General features: G+C 38.8%; 2 protein-coding genes across 6 annotated transcripts in view; one reads left to right on the forward strand and one right to left on the reverse strand.

The window, feature by feature from the left end:
• LOC134208710 (WD repeat-containing protein 26 homolog) overlaps positions 1 to 2,499 on the forward strand; it is a 36,324-nt gene extending 33,825 nt beyond the window's left edge. For all 4 annotated transcript variants that reach the window (XM_062684528.1, XM_062684531.1, XM_062684529.1 and 1 more), the window contains one exon: positions 1,095 to 2,499. The gene's annotated coding sequence lies outside the window, so the exon portion shown is untranslated. The remainder of the gene's footprint in view (positions 1 to 1,094) is intronic.
• A 5,396-nt stretch (positions 2,500 to 7,895) lies between these two features.
• Positions 7,896 to 19,674, reverse strand: part of LOC134208713 (serine/arginine repetitive matrix protein 2) — a 152,312-nt gene continuing 140,533 nt past the window's right edge. The window contains exons 5-7 of one of the 2 annotated variants that reach the window (XM_062684545.1): positions 9,281 to 9,747; positions 8,519 to 8,832; positions 7,896 to 8,401 (exon numbers count right to left, since the gene is read on the reverse strand). In XM_062684545.1, the coding sequence (XP_062540529.1) occupies positions 8,565 to 8,832; positions 9,281 to 9,747 (735 nt within the window). In that variant the 3' untranslated portion in view covers positions 7,896 to 8,401; positions 8,519 to 8,564. Of the gene's footprint in view, positions 8,833 to 9,280; positions 9,748 to 19,674 lie in introns of both variants that reach the window. The other variant, XM_062684544.1, reaches the window with a different exon arrangement.

Genomic DNA, 19,674 nt, shown 5'->3' on the forward strand with positions numbered 1-19,674 from the left:
CTCCACCCCCAACAACTCAAACCAAAATCAAACCGTTTTAATTTTTTCCAACCGAGCCGCCAACTGTCAAATGGTTGTTCGAACAACTTCACACACGTTCAAACAAAGCAGCAACCGAAGCGTTTTCTTGGGGGCGGAGTCAATGTTCGTCAAACTGCTTGACTGGTGTGTACGTTGCATAAGAAGCAAGCAAAAAGTTCAAGTGATGCCGGTATTATTTTCACGATTTCATGCATTTTCATACGTTGCCATTTCGACAGTTTTTCACTCCGCCGGTCTCTGGTTATAGGGTGGCTATACTGAATGAGCGTTGAAGCAACAAATGGCAGATGGAATAGAATCAACTTGTTTATCTAAATCACTCAATACGTGGTTGGAAGGCTCTTGCTGATCCGAGAGTTCTAAAACAGACATAGTTTCTCCTGATTGCCTCGCTACAAGAAAACTAACTTTGTGACGTCGTCACTCGAAGGGGCAAATGTGGTTGCTATGGGAAAACTAACAGCGCACTCATACAACGTAGCCAATGAATACTACGCAAAATGATTTCCATTTAGCATATTGCGGCTGGTGGCCCGGTGCTGGGAATTTGGTTTCATCAGTACCCGCTAAGCTGCGGAGGACGACGGAGGTCCTTCGTAGCTTAGTAGAGAAAGCACCTGTCCAGCGTACTGGGGTCGTGGGATCAAAGCCCACCGAAGGGGCGGTTACCCTCCAATACCTTTTCGGAACTAAATCTATCACATGTTGTGCATATGCATAATCGAGTTTCAGACATAGTAATGGGAACCGCTTTGGAAGAACGTGACACACAGAAAGAACTAAGATAGAAATACAAAGTAGGGAAGGGGCGATTCTGGAATTGAACCCACGAACTCCTGTTTATAAGGAAGAAGCGGTAGCCACTAGACCACTGAGCTATATAGCATCACTACTTCACCTAATATTTTATCGCGAAAACCAAACGGTTCGAATATGGATTGCGTACAGTCAGGATTGCCTTCTAATAAAAATCCGGCTTTAGAGCAGCTACGGCTACAAGAAAGACAAAAAAGTAAAACTTATTTTTTTCCTTTCTCTTTCTCTTTTTTCAGATTGTGCAGCACGTCAATCCCCTCTCCCCCAAATAGTGAACGTGTTAAGCATTATTATTATATTCGGTTCAACAATATATAAGTAAACACTAAATTTAGCAAAGTAATTTAGCGGTAATATAACGAAGAAGAGAAGTGGAAAATTTCAAACGAAAAATAAAATGAACACAATATTGTAATGTAACAATAAGATCATAAAGGCGGAGACGAAAGTAGGTAATATAAAGTCAAACACACTCATTATGAACACAAAAGATTGACATTGTTAGTCATTTGCAACAACAAAAAATGAAATATGCTCTAAGAAACATAATCGAATCGCCACGTAGGAACAGAAGAAAGTACAACAGCGGAATGGAAAAAAAACCATCACATACCCCAAAAATATTTTCGATAACGACTAAACAGTAAGTACCCGAGGCAATACTGCAACAGCTAGAGTCAGAGATGATGCAATGAAGATGAAGTTAAAGTGTGTTTGATGTTCAAATGATACTCTGTCGTTGATAATGCTTTAAACCGACAGAACAATTGGTGAGAATCTACAGCACGCGATTGGTGTGCGTCAGTAAAAGCTTTGTTGAATTTTGAATTGAAAAATTACATTTTTAGTTGATTAGTTTTGTTTCCAAGTAAGAAACAACCGCCGAGAATCAGTTCACGAAGTTTGAAGAAAAATAAGACAGGAATATATTTTAGCAGTGTCTAGATCATCAGCAGATAAGCCGTCATAACTACGTTCAGAATTATGAGTCATTGTTGGTTTAATTTAAAGAGCTTTATTTTTTTTTGAAAATTTTTAATGTTGATTGTGTGGACTGATTAATGCAATATCTCCCAATGTGAAAAGTAGACAAACGGAGAAACAATGTCGGAGAAATGGGATAATAGAACATTAATCCCACGGAAATCTATCAATGCATATTCCACATTTTAAACTCAGAAAAAGAAAATATTTAGCAGGCAAATGATTAGAGAAAAGCTAACACTTTATTATTTGAAAAATTAGATTGTTAACTTACACACCTCAAGCATTAATGAAAATAAAATTATTGCCGTTCAGATTATTTTCATATTTACAAAGACACTGACATAGTAAATTAATTATTTTTGTTGATCTTGTTTTTAAATTGTTTTGTCCCGCTTCTAATTTTTTTTCGATAATTTTGAGATTATTCTTTGGAATTAATTTTCCTTTTGTTGGAAAGAGAAAAGCTAAGATGGAAATAAGATAAAAAATGAATAAAAATGCTTCATTTTAGTGTAGTGTAAGCAAGTGATGCCCGAAGAAGCAAGAAAATCAGTGATTGAAATGGAAAGCGATGAACAACTGGAAAGGGTTAAAGTGAATTATGTATTTTATTGAATAAAATTTTAAGCAAAATTGATTTGGGATTTAACAATATCGTGAAAATTTTGAATTATCTATAAATTGAAGAATTCCTTGGAACTGGAACTTTCGGCACACATTGGAACTTTCGCAGTGACAATGTGACTTGCGTCAACAAAGGATTCCAGAAGTATTGGAAAGCACACGGTATCCAGCACCAACATACGAACGCCTTTACTCCAGAACGTGATGGCGTGCGTGTCAATCGTTTGACAGTCGAACGAGCTCGATTATTTTATTGTTAAGAGGTAAAGGCAAAGGCTTTCTGGGTCGAAGCTGTGCTTACCTCCGTTATTCTTCTCAAACAATCCCCCACGCAAGATCCCATAGGTACACCGGACGAGGTATGAAGTGGAAGGAAACCAAATCTCACCCATGTGCGAGTCTTTGGTACCAGAGCGGTGGAATTCCTGGAGAAATTCTTTGAAATTTTCACAAGAAATTATTCGAAACAGTTCACGGAAAATTTTATGGAATTTACACAAGAAATTCGAAGATTTTTCGTTAAATTCTCAGGAATGTTTACTGGCAATTCTGCGGAATTTCCACGGAATATTCTTAAAAATTATGGGAAACAGCACGAAATTATTTGAATTATTGCAGGGAATTCTCCAGGACTTATAAAGAAGTTCGTGAAGATTTTCTTGGAGTAAATAATGGTGGAATTTTCGGATCAATTCCCGGCAAAATTAATGGTGGAATTCCTGAAGATACTGCCGAAGAAGTTGCTGGAGGCATTCCTAAAGAATCCCTGATAGAATTTCGGATAGAATACCAGGAGCAATTGTCGAAGGAATTCCTGGAGAAAGCTTGCATATTGATTTTTCTGCCTATTTTATAATAAATATTATTTCAGAGAGGATTTGTTTAGAAATTCAGATGTATGGTTCTAGTTTTCTTAAACTTATGGAATAATGCAGGATTTTTATAATAATTGTTATAGCCGATTTTATATTCTTTCTGAATACTAAGTTCGTTAATATTTTTCTCACTTTATTTAAAAATATCTGATAAGCAACAAATCACGCATTTTTAAATCCATTATTGTTTTAATCATTATTGTTTCGATTTGGTTTGGATTTGGTTTCATGTGTTAATATTCATTTGCTTTAATAAAACTACAATAAAACTACGATTTAGAAGACCAAAAAAGTTGCCCCCTCCCCCCCCCTTCTCGAAATCCTGGCTACGCCCATGAGCGGACACCTTCCTGCATGACTGGTACCAAATAGTTTTTCGTGAAAATTTTTTAATGTTCAGAAAATCCGCGTTTGATGTCTTTCGTCATACAAACTTTAGGTGGTTAACTCATGCTGGCTATTTTCACATATACGTTAGCGCCTGGATACGGCAGCGGCGGGTAGGAAACCAACCACTGTATGTGATTGAGTGATGACGATGCACTCCTAGTTCAACGGCGCTCTGATATGCAGAGTAAGCTCAACGACAAAACCAACAAAGCCAAATCGTTGGATGTAACCACGGCGACCTCTCCCAGTTTCACAGTAGACGGTATTAAGATCGATATAGGCGCACGAACCAAGAAAGCAAGGGCTGCCTTTGGGAGTTTACGAAACATCTGCAAAAACAGGCAGATAAATAAACGCACACATTTTTTTAATTCTAACGTGTGCTGCTATACGCTAGTGAACAATGGTGCGTATCAGTGGAGAACACTCAACGGCTGCATGTGTTAATCAACAGATGTCTGCGGAACATAATTCGCACCTGGTGGCATCACAATTGGATTTCAAACATCGAGCTTCATCGACGTTGTCACCAGAGGCTAATAGTAACAGAAATTCGGGATCGGAGATGATGCTGGGTCGGTCACACCTTACGTAGGGGCGGAAGCAATCTGTAAACAAGCATTGGACTGGAACCCAGCTGAAAATCGCAGCAGAGGCAGATCCAGAGGTTCATTGCGGGGCAGCCTTGAGGAAGAAATAAAATAAGTCGGCCGAAATCTAACATGGCAACAGGCTAAAGCGATAGCTGGACATCGCTCATGATGGAAATTTTTCGTCGGCCCTTTTCACCACACGGTCCTATAGGCAAAGTAAGGGGCTGTCCATATACCACGTGGACAGGTATTATACAGTTTTAGAAACCGCCTTGGAGGGCCCTCCTTAGCCGTGCGGTAAGAGGCGCGGCTACAAAGCAAGACCATGCTGAGGGTGGCTGGGTTCGATTCCCGGTGCTGGTCTAGGCAATTTTCGGATTGGAAATTGTCTCAACTTCCCTGGGCATAAAAGTATCATCGTGCTAGCCTCATGAAATACGCGTGCAAAAATGGTAACAGTTCACAAAAGTCTTCTACAAACAGCTCGGTCCATGGCTGCACGACGCCAACCACGCAGTCTGCGGAGGGTCCGCAAATCGTTCTCCGATCAAGTGGATCCACCATGCTCGCTGTGCACCTCACCTTCTAGTTCTCGTCGGATCGTTGTCGAGAACCATTTTCACCGGATTACTGTTCGACATTCTGGCTACGTGCCCACCCACCGCAACAGCTGATGCATCTCGTGGTTCAATCGCCTTTTCTACGTACCGTCTGTCATCTGCACCCTATCATAGATGGTACGCAGCATTTTCCTTTCGAAAACTTGTGGTCCACCACAAGCATCGTCCTATCACAAAAGATCTAAACAGAGGCGCATCCACGTTCCAAGTCGTGGGTAGGACAAATAGGAAAAATGTCAGTTTGCGCAACAGTTCTGGTGTTGAGAAATCAAGACACATATTACACATAAAAAAATAAAAAAATAAAAAAACTGAACATCCTTACATTCCAGACATAATCTTCACATAATTTATGAAATTTTCATCGATTTCCAGAATAAGTATAGCTTCTTCAATAAGCATTATTGTACTAGTAGTTGCTAGTTGCAAACGATGATCAATGTAGGATAAGGAGAAGAAAATTATCTCGACAATAATTTCTACAAGACGAATAGTAATGTATGGGAAGTCGACTAAATACTTCAGTTCTTTTCCACACGGTTTTTGAGATTTTTTTACGCTTTCGAGTTTTACCCGGCTTACACGAAACGAAACCGGAAATTACGTTCTATAAGTGCACGATCCATCAAGCACAACTCATTCAACTTCACTGTCCTGTAGCTAGTTAAAAAAACACACAAACAAATCTTTCACCCGAAGGCTGCTGAACACTTTATAAATTAAATTAAACAAGGAAGGAGAAACTCTGGGCAATTATAAGTTACTATTGTAAATATTGTCCCAGTCATCATGTATATGAAATTGAAGATTTCTATTCATTCAATCTTTTGTCCCTTCTACCTCTGATCCATAAAAATGATCGTCGCTTATCCAGGAAATCGTATGATCGTCGAATAATCTTTCGGGGAGTAAAGGACCCGTCGCAGACCAGATTTTATGCGGTCTGAAGGATATTTGTGATTTCTTAGTCCTTCCAGGTTTCTACAAAACTTCTTTCCATAAGTTTCTAATAATTCATTTAAACTAAAAATAAGTTAAACTGCTCAATATCTGATTATATTATATAGACCTAAAATCAGACCTAGCACACACTTAAATCAGTTCACAGATTTCAGTGAATTCACGGTGCTCTGTGGGAAAATATAATTTCATTGAAATTCTTACTACGCGAAAATATAAACTCTCCTCATATCATGGGTAAATTAAAATGTTCTATCGGGGGATCTAGAACATTTTTGCCTTTCTCGTATATAAAGGATGTTCTATTTTTTTCAGTTTTTCCAATGTATATTACATAAAAATCGTGAAAGACAGGCATTTTGAATGAAGTCATTCTGCCGAAGATACCGCGAATTTCGTTGAAATTCACCGATATCCCAACAACAGAACTGTTCGGTAGTTAGTTCACCGATTTTCTGTGATATTTTCCTTTGTTCTACTGTCAAAGCCACGGAAAATCTGTAAAATTATTTACCAAACAGCTATGCTGTTGACAATTTGGTGAATTTAGCGATTTTAGGTGTGCAGACAGTATTGCAACAAAAGCTTAAAATAATCGAATGTTTTTGATGAAGCCTCTTCGACACTCTCACTTCGTAACATATTCATATTCGGCTGAACATATCAGAATTTATTCAGACTTCGAAAATTAAAAAATGTATGTAAAACTGAACACTTATATATTAATTAAAACAATTGCCCACATAGATCTGACCCCGACGTTCAATTGGTCGGGGTTCAGCCAAATCGCACCAAGCGCCAACAAAAATAACCCATTTTACGCCCAAACTTTCGTTCAGCAGATTTATTTAATCGCAAATCGTATCAGATATCCCTCAACCCCATAACTGTGGATATCCTACTGCAAATGCCCGCTTGAACTGATATGAAACGATTTCCGTTGTCCTTGTACGAATAAAATATCACAAATCAGTCAAAAAGCTGCTTGGTGCGGTTTGGCTGAACCCCGACCAACTGATGGACACTTTGTTAAATTCGGGCCGAAGTTGCTTCGTGTAGGTGAATATTTTATGCTCTGCTCGGCATAATCATGGGTAGGACAATGTCTTGACTTTCCCACCCACGAAAATTCGTGCGTAGGACATGTCCTACTTGTCCTACCCACTCCCGGCGCCACTGGATCTAAAGAATGGTCGCAGTGATAATCACCCAACAGGAAAAAAAAAGCATCGTCCAGGTCTCGTGTCCGTAGAGAACTACCGGTCTAATAAGCGTTTTATAGATAGTCAATTTGGTACGGCGGCGAACTGTAAAATCGTAGCGTTTTGCGGAGTTACAGGTACGTATGATTTCCTGCCATGATGCGTCTCCAAACTTCTCTGCTGGTATCGTTATCGGAGGTCACCAGTGAGCCCAAGTACACGAATTCTTCGACCACCTCGATTTCGTCACTACCGATACAAACTTGTGGTGGATGGCTTACAATTTGCATTGTCCCTTCTTGAGCCTCTTCTTATTATGTTCTTCGTCTTCGACGTGCTGATGACTAATCAAATCCGTTTAGCTTCCCTTTTCAGTCTGATGTAGGCTTCCTCCAACTTCACGAAGTAAAGTGCCATAATATCAATCAATATCGTCGGCGAAACCAAATAGGGTAATTTGCCAAATGTTGAAAGGCTAATTTTTTCGCCTATTGTTGAACGCACGTGCATTTTTATGGACGGTCAACAATAGGCAAAAAAAACGATAGTCGTTCAACATTTGGCGATTTTCCCCTAGCTTAACGGACTTCATAAAAATTGTACCACACGTGTCAACCCCTGACTTCTCCCAAAGCGATGTTGAATAGCAGACACGAAAGACCGTTGCGTAGCCCTCTGCGCGTAACCCTCTGCGCATTTCGAAAGGACTCGGGAATGCCCCTGAATGGGTTAACTGTATAGTCAGTGTATAAGTCTTGTCATCGGAATGAAATGCTTCTCAGTTAATGATTTTTCAAATAATTGATTGTATTTAATGCTGCCTCTTAAAATATATGATGATACAAATCGCCCGCAATTCACTTTCCAATAAATTACACAAATTGTTTGCTATGTTTCCTTACTCATCATCGTTGCTTTTCTACAAGCACACTTATTCTCGTTTAATCAGTTCAATTTAGAAACGAAGATAACTTTTGATAGGGACAAACACAGCAGTTTCAAAATATAAAATAGCAAGGTTAAAATAAACGGAACAAGTGTATATCATACGTATGTAGCAAGTGAATTTGAAAAAGATTAAAATGATGAGTTCTTAGAAAAAAGCTTGTTGTGAAAGATCCTTTTTTTCTGTGATCAATCGGCTACAGTTTTGTTTTGCTCTACAATAGCGATTACACACGACAAGTATTGAAAATTTGCAAGTTTCGTTGGGGTATTTATCATTTTTTTTTTCAACACTAAGTTGAGCTTCATCGGGAGCGAGCAAGCTATTCTTGCCTCGTTACACCACACTGCCACGAGCATGTAAAAAGATTAACACTTATTATCACAAATCGACCACAAATCCCACCCAATCATACACAAAGGTTCCGTTCAGTCACAACATCCCCTCCCCCTTTCATACTTACCAACGACGGTAATGATGACAATCAATGGGACTAGTAGCCAGCCTCTTTAGGCCAGCACCAGCCAGGCCATGAAGATCAGCGCCACGTAGAGGAAAATCTGCGACAGAAATTGGTCCTCGTCGAACTCGCGGGTATTTTCGTGTGGTGGGTTACCCCGGAACTCGCCAAAGTTGAGGGTCGACGTGAAAAATCCGAACGGGAACGCCCCGATGCCGAACGACATGTGAAAACCCCCGTCACCGGTGAAGCCCTGAAATCCTTGGGGCTGTTCGGGTTCGGTTCGCTGACCGGCTGGTCGTGGCGGAACCGTTTTTCTGCAATGAAGAATAATTTTAAGTATTTTTTAGAAATAAGGCTACATGCTTACATAACTTTCCCAAATTATTGAAAACAATAAATTTGCAGGGTAGAACGCTATATTGATACACATTAAATTAATAGTTCGTAAAACTTGAATCGGTATAATACTGCCTATAAATAATCGCACGTTTGTTCCAGCAGCGATGAAACTGATAATCACTTACGCCAGGATCACAATGTGTCATGTCATATCAGTTTCATCATTGTTGCATAATTTGTGTGAGTATGACCAGTATATCGTATTTCTATGTTGGTAAATTTAATAAAATTTAATTGTAGCATTTAATAAAAGCTCCTTGCTTTCATTTTCAAGTGCGTATTTTTTTAAGCACGAATATCGACAAAAAAATAAACATTTTTGAATACTTGAACGAGTAATCTAGGCTTCAGTATTCAACTCACCTGGGATCTTCCTTGCTACCGCCCCGACCGTACAGTGGAATGACTTTCTCCTTGCTGATGGACGATTTGCACACCGGACACGTATTCCGGTAGCCATTCATCCACTGGTGTATGCACGGCCAGCAAAACAAATGACCACACATGCTGACGACCGCGTCCTTGGCCGTGTCCAAGCATATGTTGCACTCGAATACCGACTCGTCCTTCTTCTCTTCGCCCTCTTCGGTGGCGTCTTCGAGATTGATTTTGGATTTCCCGGTAGAGCTGCCATCGTTCCCCGCCGGCCCCGACTCGGATTGGTCTGAGGATGTTTCTTTGGCTGTGCCAGCTTCGGAACTGGTTAACGGGGATGCTTCTGAGAAAGGTGACTGCTGCGAGGTGGATGCCGAATTCAGATCATCCAAGCTGGGTGCCGATGGGTGCGAAGGAGTACTCTCAACGATCGATGCCATGATTATGTGAATTATCTGTAATAATAAAGAAGAAAACAGTTCAAAGGTTAATTACGACAAAAGTTACTAAATCATAGCGATAAAAATTATATGATATAGGTACCTAGTTTTCAAAATTGATTTCAAATACCAAATCGATTTTAGAACAAACATAACATTTGTAGGAGTCCACCTGAGTGCGTGATCTTTGGTTGAATTAGAAATGTAATTAGCGCTAATATAACGCATCCATTTGTGATTTTTTGCGCGTACGTTCGTGCCTACTGTAAAACATAGGCATTGGCAAGGTATATTTCCTACAGCCATCACACACATGCTACAAGTGTGATATCGATACAATCACCAACAAGCACAATACGATTAGAATACTAATTAGCGAAAATAAGCGAATGTTTGTTGGATTTATTTTTAAGGCGGCTTCTATTTCCTTTTTCAATCGCAAGCATTGGGTCTTTGCTTGGAATAATGATCGATGCGTATGAAGAAGAACTTTTGATTGCATTTTGAAGGTTGCTCTTACAGACGAAAGAATTCTTCCAGAAGCAATGATTTCAGGAAGGTGAAAATGTTGAACTTCGAACAAACACATTTTGTTTGGTAACATAAAAACTTTAATCGTTATCGCAAAGATGCACAGTCGAATGTTTGAATTTCCTGAAAGAGATAATATTAAAATAGAACGAGAAAAAATGTGTACAAAAATAGGATCAATATATTTTCCAGGAATCTACACATATTCTATAGATTGTAAAAATAAAACGTTTTCTATAAATTTGAATAATTTATTTTATCAAAACTTAATGCTGATTCATTCTTCTCTTTGCCACCGGAATCGATTGGGAGCACCGCGATCACCGTGACAACCCGCTTGTATTCCACAGAAGCCGTTTAACCACCCAACGCGGACGCAGACGGTCGACCTGGTTATGTTTTCTACTGTGTCCGAGAGACCGTTAAAGTGAGCTTATTCCTACAGAGGGTAGAAGTCGAGTTTCAAAAGCAACAGTTGACCTTTTTGAACGCCAGCAGTTGGACATAGCAGTTACATAGTCCTTTGACCAGCAGCGCCAAAGATCGAATATTTTCCCTGAAATGTAATGATATACGTCACTATGGGACTTCCACGTAATGCTGAATCACATAAGCCTGAACATTCATAAGGGTGAACAGGAAAGGCTGAAAAAGTAAAAATCAACCATAAGGCTGAAACTCGAAAGGCTGAAACATCGCGAGAACCCGATTTTAGTGGAAGAATTCATATTTGACCTTAATTGGGCACAAACTAAAATGATCCGGAACCTTCTTGCGACTTCTTGTTGTCTTTCAATTTTTATATGGAATTTTCATTTTCTTCTTCAACCCTTTCTAGTTCCTTCTTTCTGTTTCTTATTCGTTCTACCTTCTTTCTTCTTATTTATTTTTCATTCCTTGTTCCGATTTCCTTCTTCTGCCTTCCTTGTTCCTTCTTTCTTCTTCCTACCTTTTTTCTGTTTCCGTCTTCCTTCATTTTTCTTTGTTCTTCTTCGTCCTTCCTTTTTCCTTTCTTGTTTCTTCCTTCCTTCTTCTTTTCCTTGTTTTTTACTCCCTCTTCTCTATTCTTTCTTCATTTTACCTTTTTCCTACCTTCTTTCATCCTTTTTTTCTTCCTCTACTTCTTTAGAACAAATCCTTCTGGAATTTCTTTGAGAATGCCTTTGGAAGTTCCTTTAGGATATTTTTCAGAATATATTTCAGGTATTCTTCCAGGAATTTCTCTAGAAATCCCATCGGATTTTGAATTCTTTCAAAATTTCCCTCAGAATTTTTTTCAGAACTTTATCCAAGATTTTTTCTCGAAAATGATTTAGGAAGTCCTTTGGTTATACCTCTGGCTTTTTTTAGCAACTCTCCTCTTTAGATCTTTGGAGACTCTTTGGAAATTTCTTCGAGTTTTCCTTTGAGCATTCTATCGAGAATATTTTCAAAAAAATATTTTGAAACTCTTTTAGGAATCGTTTTTGGAAATTACTGTTGGATATCCAAGCGAGCTCTGCGAGCCATAGTGTGTGAAGTGCTCGATAATAAACAATGTGAGCTCACTTGACTGTTGATATACAACATCAAAGCACATGTGACGATTTGGCAACCCAAGCTTCCGAAAGATCTTCTTCTTCTTCTTCTTCTTCTTATTGGCATTACATCCCCACACTGGGACAGAGCCGCCTCGCAGCTTAGTGTTCATTATGCACTTCCACAGTTATTAACTGCGAGGTTTCTAAGCCAGGTTACCATTTTTGCATTCGTATATCATGAGGCTAGCACGATGATACTTTTATGCCCAGGGAAGTCGACGCAATTTCCAATCCGAAAATTGCCTAGACCGGCACCGGGAATCGAACCCAGCCACCCTCAGCATGGTCTTGCTTTGTAGCCGCGCGTCTTACCGCACGGCTAAGGAGGGCCCCTAAAGATATTCAATTTGAAAACAAAAGAGCTAACCGCGGTGAAGGTTGGTACTCGGATTCTAGTGACTTTTCCGAAAACGCGACCTTAAAGTGGTCTTTGTTGTGTAGGGAATATCACGCCTATCTAGAGAGAAGGAAGTTGAGGGTTCAAGTTTCTCCAAAAACACGTGGATTTTTTTTATTTAAATTTAGTATCAATTTGTCCATTTCGGGCATATGCGCACCCAAGTTATTTACCAAAAAAAAAATCATCCAGATATGGTTTCATGAATTTCAAATCATCCAGATAAGGTTTCCTGAATTCATCCAAAAGTCCATACGCAAAATCCTCCAGACATTTTTCTTAGTAAAAAATAACCACAGGAAATAATTTGGTTAGTTATCAAGAATTTCTTGAAAAATTCAGAATACCATAGTAAATTTTCTATGTAATCAATCAGAAAGTGCTTCATTACAGAATTGCTCAAGAAATTTCTTCAAAAATCCACTGCAAATGAAGCTAAAAAAATCAAAAATTTCAAAGGAATTCTTCCGCAAGTTCCTTCAATTTTTTTCTACGAGTTCTTTTTGAAAATCATCCTTTCATAAATTCCTACAGATATTTCATCAAAAATTCCATTCCCTCGGCTCCCGTAATTCCTCCGGAATTTCCGTCAGGAACTCCAGTGATGGCAAATGTAAAAAAAAAGTCATGGGATTTCTATTACGGGCTATTACTAATTTGCTTATACTTCAAAAGTTATTTAGAAGTTGAATTTCCTGGATATAGTTTCTAAGGAGTTATCGGAGAAATTTACAAAGGCCTTTCCAGAGAATTTCCCGAAGAAATCTCTGGACGAATATCAAAAGGAATTTCTGAGTCCGCAAGCCATCTTCCGTTGATCGTTGTCGAGAACTATTTTCACCGGGTTACTGTCCGACATTCTGGCTACGTGCCCGGCCCACCGCAGTAGTCCGATTTTCGCGGTGTGAACAATGGATGGTTCTCCCAGCAGCTCATGCAACTCGTGGCTCATTCGCCTCCTCCACGTACCGTCCGCCATCTGTACCCCACCATAGATGGTATGCAGCACTTTCCTTTCAAAAACTCCAAGTGCCCGTTGGTCCTCCACGAGCATCGCCCAGGTCTCGTGTCCGTAGAGGACTACCGGTCTAATGAGCGTTTTGTAGATAGTCAGTTTGGTACGACGGCGAACTCTATTCGATCGCATCTTGCGGAGTCCAAAGTACGTACGATTTCCAGCTACTATGCGTCTCCGAATTTCTCTGCTGGTGTCATTTTCGGCAGTCACCAGTGAGCCCAAGTACACAAATTCTACAACCACCTCGATTTCGTTTACCACCGATGTAAACTCGTGGTGGGTGGCTCACATTGTCTTCTCTTGAACCTTCCTAGTACGCTTCCTATCATGTACTTCTTCTTCGATGTATTGATTACTAGTCCGATCCGCTTGGCTTCCCTCTTCAGTCTGATGTAGGCTTCCTCCATCTTCTCAAAGTTACGTGCCATAATATCTATGTCGTCGGCGAAGCCAAATAGCTGGTGTTAATCCCTGCTCTTCGTATTACCCCTTCCAAAGCGATGTTGAATAGCAGACACGAAAGACCATCACCTTGCCGCAACCCTCTGCGCGTTTCGAAGGGACTCGAGAATGCCCCTGAAACTCGAACTACGCACATCACCTGATCCATCGTCGCTTTGATCAACCGTGTCAGTTTATCTGGAAATCCGTGTTCGTGCATTAGCTGCCATATCTGGTCCCGATCGATTGTATCATATGCGGCTTTGAAGTCGATGAATAGATGATGTGTGGGCAGTGGGCACGTTGTATTCGCGACATTTCTGCAGTACTTGGCGAATGGCGAACACCTGGTTTGTGGTAGAGCGTTCGCCCATAAAACCCGCCTGGTACTGCCCCACGAACTCCCTTGCAATTGGTGCTAGTCGACGGCATAAAATTTGGGAGAGTATCTACGAGTAAGTACCCGGATACGAACACAGACCATTTCATTTTTTTTATATAGATAAGATTTCATGCAATTTTCTAGAAAAAATCTCTAAAAATGATTTAAAATATTTTACGAAAAATGTTGGGAATTCAATCCCAAGTAGTTCTTGAGAACATCTTAAGAATTCTAGACAGTAGTCAGAAAACCCCCCAAAATGTCACGATTACAGTCTATCCATTATCATACCTCTTCGGATATCTTCAGGATTTCCCGAAATTGAATGTTTTTGAAAAAAAAACATTCAAAGAATTCCTAGATACTTTTCGAATACATCATTAAGCAATTTATAGAAGATAAAATGCAAATAATACTGCCTAATATTCGAAACTGCTTGACATTTTTTAAATTCATTTATCGCTTAGGGGAGATCCATTAATTAAGTAGCGCAAAAATTGACCATTTTTGACGCCCCCTTCCCCTTATGTCTTTTTGTATGAAGCATCTGAAAATTTTGAACGGGTCGTCACTAGTCTTCATGAAAACATGAACCGCTTTCAAACAAGTGCAGTTTTCCCGTGTGCATGTTCGTACTCATGCATACTATATCCAAACCGAGTTCATTAAAAACTGAACCAAAATCGGACCCAGTTTGAACACGAGTGTGCGCTCAAGTTCAAACACACGGGTTTGAACATGGAAGTTCAAACATCAGTTTACACACAGCATGCTGTTTATCTTTTCATGTTGGTCAAGTGGTTTCTCTTCTTGAGTAGAGGTGATGGCCTAGTGGTAACTCGTTTGGCGTTCACTCAGGACACTAGTGTTTGAATCCTTTTCTTTGGATTTTTTTAGAAATGGCTCATGAATACTTTCAGTTTTATAAATGGCACTTTTCAGCCCTTGTCGGGTGATGGAATAGCTGAATAAGATATTTAACCACCTACCCACAGTTTGCACTTCCGATATCTCAATATCACAACACACTTTTTATTCAACATTTTGCATAAAATCTTCAGATATTATTCTTAATGTTAATAACAACTGAATTTTATGTGCATTTGACCAGTAAGACAACTGGCATCCTCCAATGTAATGATCCAATGTAATCATCCTTGCATTTATGTTCTAAACGAGGTAAAATAAGTCTATTTTATTTTATTTATACCCGTTACATATGCAAGCATGCATTTTGTTTTGTTAGAGACGATGGGATTTGCATATCGTAAATAAAATATAGATGTGGATGTCATTTTGATAAGAAAATTATTTTGAGCTTTTTAGTGGAATGTTTTCACCTGTCATAAGACGAGTTTATACAAACCCATTGAATTCCACCACTTAATTGTATCTTGACAGATACGTATTTCGACCTCAACAGTAAGGCCGTCTTCAGTGTCTCGTACTTGAATCGAAGTCGAGTAAAGATACAATTAAGTGGTGGAATTCAATGGGATTGTATAAACTCGTCTTATGATAGGTGATAGATGTGGATTCCAAAAAGTTCAAAGACACACTTTTAGTTGTGGAGGGCGAAGAACTGGTTGTTAACCCAACATTCAAATTAATAGAAATTTTAAAAGATAGTAGGGGTTCTATTCATAATGTATTCTGTATTTTTATGTATAAATAATACGCCAATGACATTATACAATACAAAGAAAATTCATAAACGATGGAGCTCCAGGTCGGTAATGAGCACAGAAATCCTTGAACATAAAAGTCCGATAAACCACATGGCTCGTATAAAAGATAAAATCTTCAATTTTGACAATCTAAAAAATTACGAAACTAGAATTAAAGCCCCGTTGATCATAAGATTCTTCAAAAAGGTCGAAACCGCTCTCTCCCTGGAATAAAGAAATCTCTATGCAATCAGAACTTCGCTTTAGATTCTCGGTATGTCTATCAAGTACCACCGCGAAGTGAGTAGAATAAATTATCCCTATATAAACGTGTCAGAAAAATCTTATCCCAAACTTTTAGAAATATGAACTAAACCGTTTTTGGCGATTGCAGAATCCCAAAAACTCGAAAGTGGAACAAAAAGCTCCGCTCAGACTAGATTAGACCAACATTTGAAAAGGGCGTAACAGCCAAAATTTATTCTTTCGGATTCCTTATCTACATACATAGTTAAACACATAGACAAAATACTGGAGAGATCAAATTTTGGCTATTACGCCCTTTTCAAATATGGGTTTTTTTTACCTAAGACGTCGTGAATGGAAGGCCTGAATCAAGACCTCACCTATATGAACGCTTCGTTATGCAAGTGCATAAAATGTGCACAACATGTTTCAATTTTTCAGTCATACCTTCGAACTGATCTCCGAATTTCCGGAGGAATTCCTCTCCAAAATCCCGTCGGATTTCCCCTCCCATTTTTTGGAAGAATCCCTCTCCGAATTCCTGGAGGAATTCCCCACTGAATTTTCAGAGGATTTTGTTCGGAAAGTTTTTCCAAAAGAATTTTTGGATAAATTTCTTAGGCAATTCCTGAAAGAAGTTCATTAGCAATATCTGGAGAAATATGGTTATGAAACTCCTGGAGTTTTTTTATTCGGAGGAAATCGTGGAGGCATTTCCTAAGAAATTCCTCGAAGAATTTTCGTTAGAATTGCAGAAGAAATTTCCAAAAGAATTTTTGGGGAATTTCTGAGGCAATTCTTGAGGAAAGCTCATAAACATCATCTGGGGGAATTTCCCAAGGAATTCGTAATGGATTTTTTGCAGGATTTTTGGAAGGAGTTTCTGGAGAAATTCTCGAATAAATTTCTTGAACAATTTCCAAAGGAATTCAAGGATGAATTTTCGATTTTTTTGGAGGAATATTCGATCCGAAGTAACTCCTTTAGGAACTTCTTACAAGTATTCTGAAGGAATTTTCGAAGAAATCCCTGAAAGAAGTTCATAAGCAACAGCAAGAGCAAGTTCCTTAAAAAAATCTGAAGGAAGTCACGATCAATATTGAAAAAAATAATTGTAAACGAAATATCTGGAGGAACTTAAAAAAAAATCTTGAAAGAATATCCAATGGAGTAGCTGTGGGAATAAATTACAACATTCATTGTTTCTGAATAATATTGAAGTTAACCAGCGGAACCGAACTTTTTTACCGGCGGGGTATGATGGCATTAAAATTGGTTTTAAAGAAATTTCCAACGTAACTTCCGAAAGGATTCCTGTATGAATTTCTGAGGCAAGTAGATGAGCTTTCGACGGAATTTCAGGAGGAATTTTCGAAAGAATTCCTGCAGAGTACAGATATTCCGAAAGGAATTTATGAAACAATTTTTAAAGGAGTTCCTGCAGAAGTTTCTAAAGGAATTTTTAGAGGTAGATGTAGAACTTTATTTTTCGGAACAAAAAATGCCAACAGGGAGATTGAGAACTTGGAGAAATAGAGCATCTGTATATCGTAAATATTTAACAAACGGAAATATATGAAAAATAATCATCTTATGAAAGGACTGTGTGGAGGGCTGTCGGCTAATATGGACACCCTAAGAAATCGCGTCATTTTCACATGGAAAACGTTGTAATATTGGGGACCTAAACCTCTTACGTGAATCTTAAACAGAAGCACCACGATGGCTGGAAGTCAATTTAGTGGAAAAAAATTAAATTTTATGATTTTTATGACAATGAAAATCAGGATGAATAGTATGCGGGTGAAATGGACATAGTGTGTGGGTAAAACGGACATTAGCATCTGGGTGCTGCGGATAGAGCCGCTTTTCTGCGCTCAAGCGAGCAGAGGGATATTTTGAAATCACTTCCATAAACTAAATTATTTTGCAGTTACTTGGCTGTCAAACATTTCCCGATCTTCGAATTTCTCTTTCCACGCTGCACGAGGGCGCAAAAATGCGCTAGACTCTACATGACTTTACGATTGTTTACATACATTGATGCTCCAATCAGCTGCTGAATCTCGTGAAATTTCGTAACGAGTCCTTTTTAATTGCATTCCCACTAATTTTCCACTCGAAATACAGTCGCCTCTCCACATCTCGATATTGAAGGGACCATCGAGATAGGGAGAGATCGAGGAGTGGAAGGAAAATTGAAATGGGTACTAGATCCAAAAAAGCTCGTTTCTATGAAAAGCGACAACAAAACAAGTGTCATATCTTGTTGTTGATATGTTTATTATTGTCCACAGATGGTCTAGTAGCCTAAAAAATTGAATAAATCGACATAAGGAGAGTGAACCCAGAACAAAATATGATCCGAACACATCGAGATAGAGAGATATCGAGATAGGGAGGTTATCGAGATGTAGAGTACCCAGATGTATGTAGATTGAAGGGACCGTCGAAACCATCGACATAGGGAGAGATATCGAGATACAGAACATCGAGATGTAGAGAGTCGACTGTATAATGTGAGAATATTTGTTACAAAGAATACAAAACTCAAACAAAGTTTATTTTTATTTTTTCCCAAAATAATAACAATACTTCTCAATATTAGATCAGAAACGAACATAACCACAATCTTCAATGTTTGGCTCCGGCACAATAGAAAATTTTGGCTTCAGTTTGACAACCAAATCGATTCTATCCGCACCACCCAGATTAGCATTAGCATTAGCATTTAGCAGTTCGCACAAATTCGTAGGTGGTACAAGCCAAGACTATTGTATGAGAGTAGCATTACTTTCATCCGTTACCACAGATATTGATTTGGGACTAATCACTAACTCTTAGATGCAAGCAATGCACTCTCCAATAGTCGAGATCTGTCCTGGCCACGTCCTTGCGAATGCTGAGGAAGGGGAAGGATGGTTTGTTGGACACCTACTTAAGAAAGATGCAGAGAACTCTACGACCTACGACCGAGGTGCCACGGGAGGTTTTTGGGATTGCGTGGAAGGTTATAACAGTAGGAATCGTTTTGGTATAACGTGAAACACAGAAAGAACTAAGATAGAAATACAAAGTAGAAAAGGGACGAGCCTGGAATTGAACCCACGACCTCCTGCTTATAAGGCAGAAGCTGTAGCCACTAGACCACCGAGCTCGTGTATAGTGTGTGGGTAAAACGGACATGTTGAGAAATTAAGCTTAGAAGAATTGAATTAAGTTGAAGAATTGTATGCATAGGCTAAGCATCTATAAAATGTGTCCCTTGAAATGAAAATGTTGGATAATAATTATATATTGCTAACTTACAATGATTTTAATAAAATAGCACGTTACATAAATTAAAATCATTTAAAAATGCCTTCAGTCTGAACAAAACTCGGAAATTTGAATTACAACAAACAATACAAACTCAAAATAAAATGAGAAAAATGCATGTACTTCATATGGTCTATATTACACACACCAGAACGTGTCCGTTGCACCTCACCATGATCCAAATCCTCAAAAATTCTCATAAAATCAATTCAACCCGTACATAATCTTTGAATAGACTAAGTTTGAGATCTACATACATCATGTAGATTAGTTTTGCCGATTTCTGTTTTAAAAGTTTAAATACTGCACATAAAAAATCATAGTTTACATTAAACTATCGATAAACAGAATAGTTTTCATTA

The sequence above is a fragment of the Armigeres subalbatus genome, chromosome 2, assembly GCF_024139115.2.
Source record: "Armigeres subalbatus isolate Guangzhou_Male chromosome 2, GZ_Asu_2, whole genome shotgun sequence".
NCBI lineage: Eukaryota > Metazoa > Arthropoda > Insecta > Diptera > Culicidae > Armigeres > Armigeres subalbatus.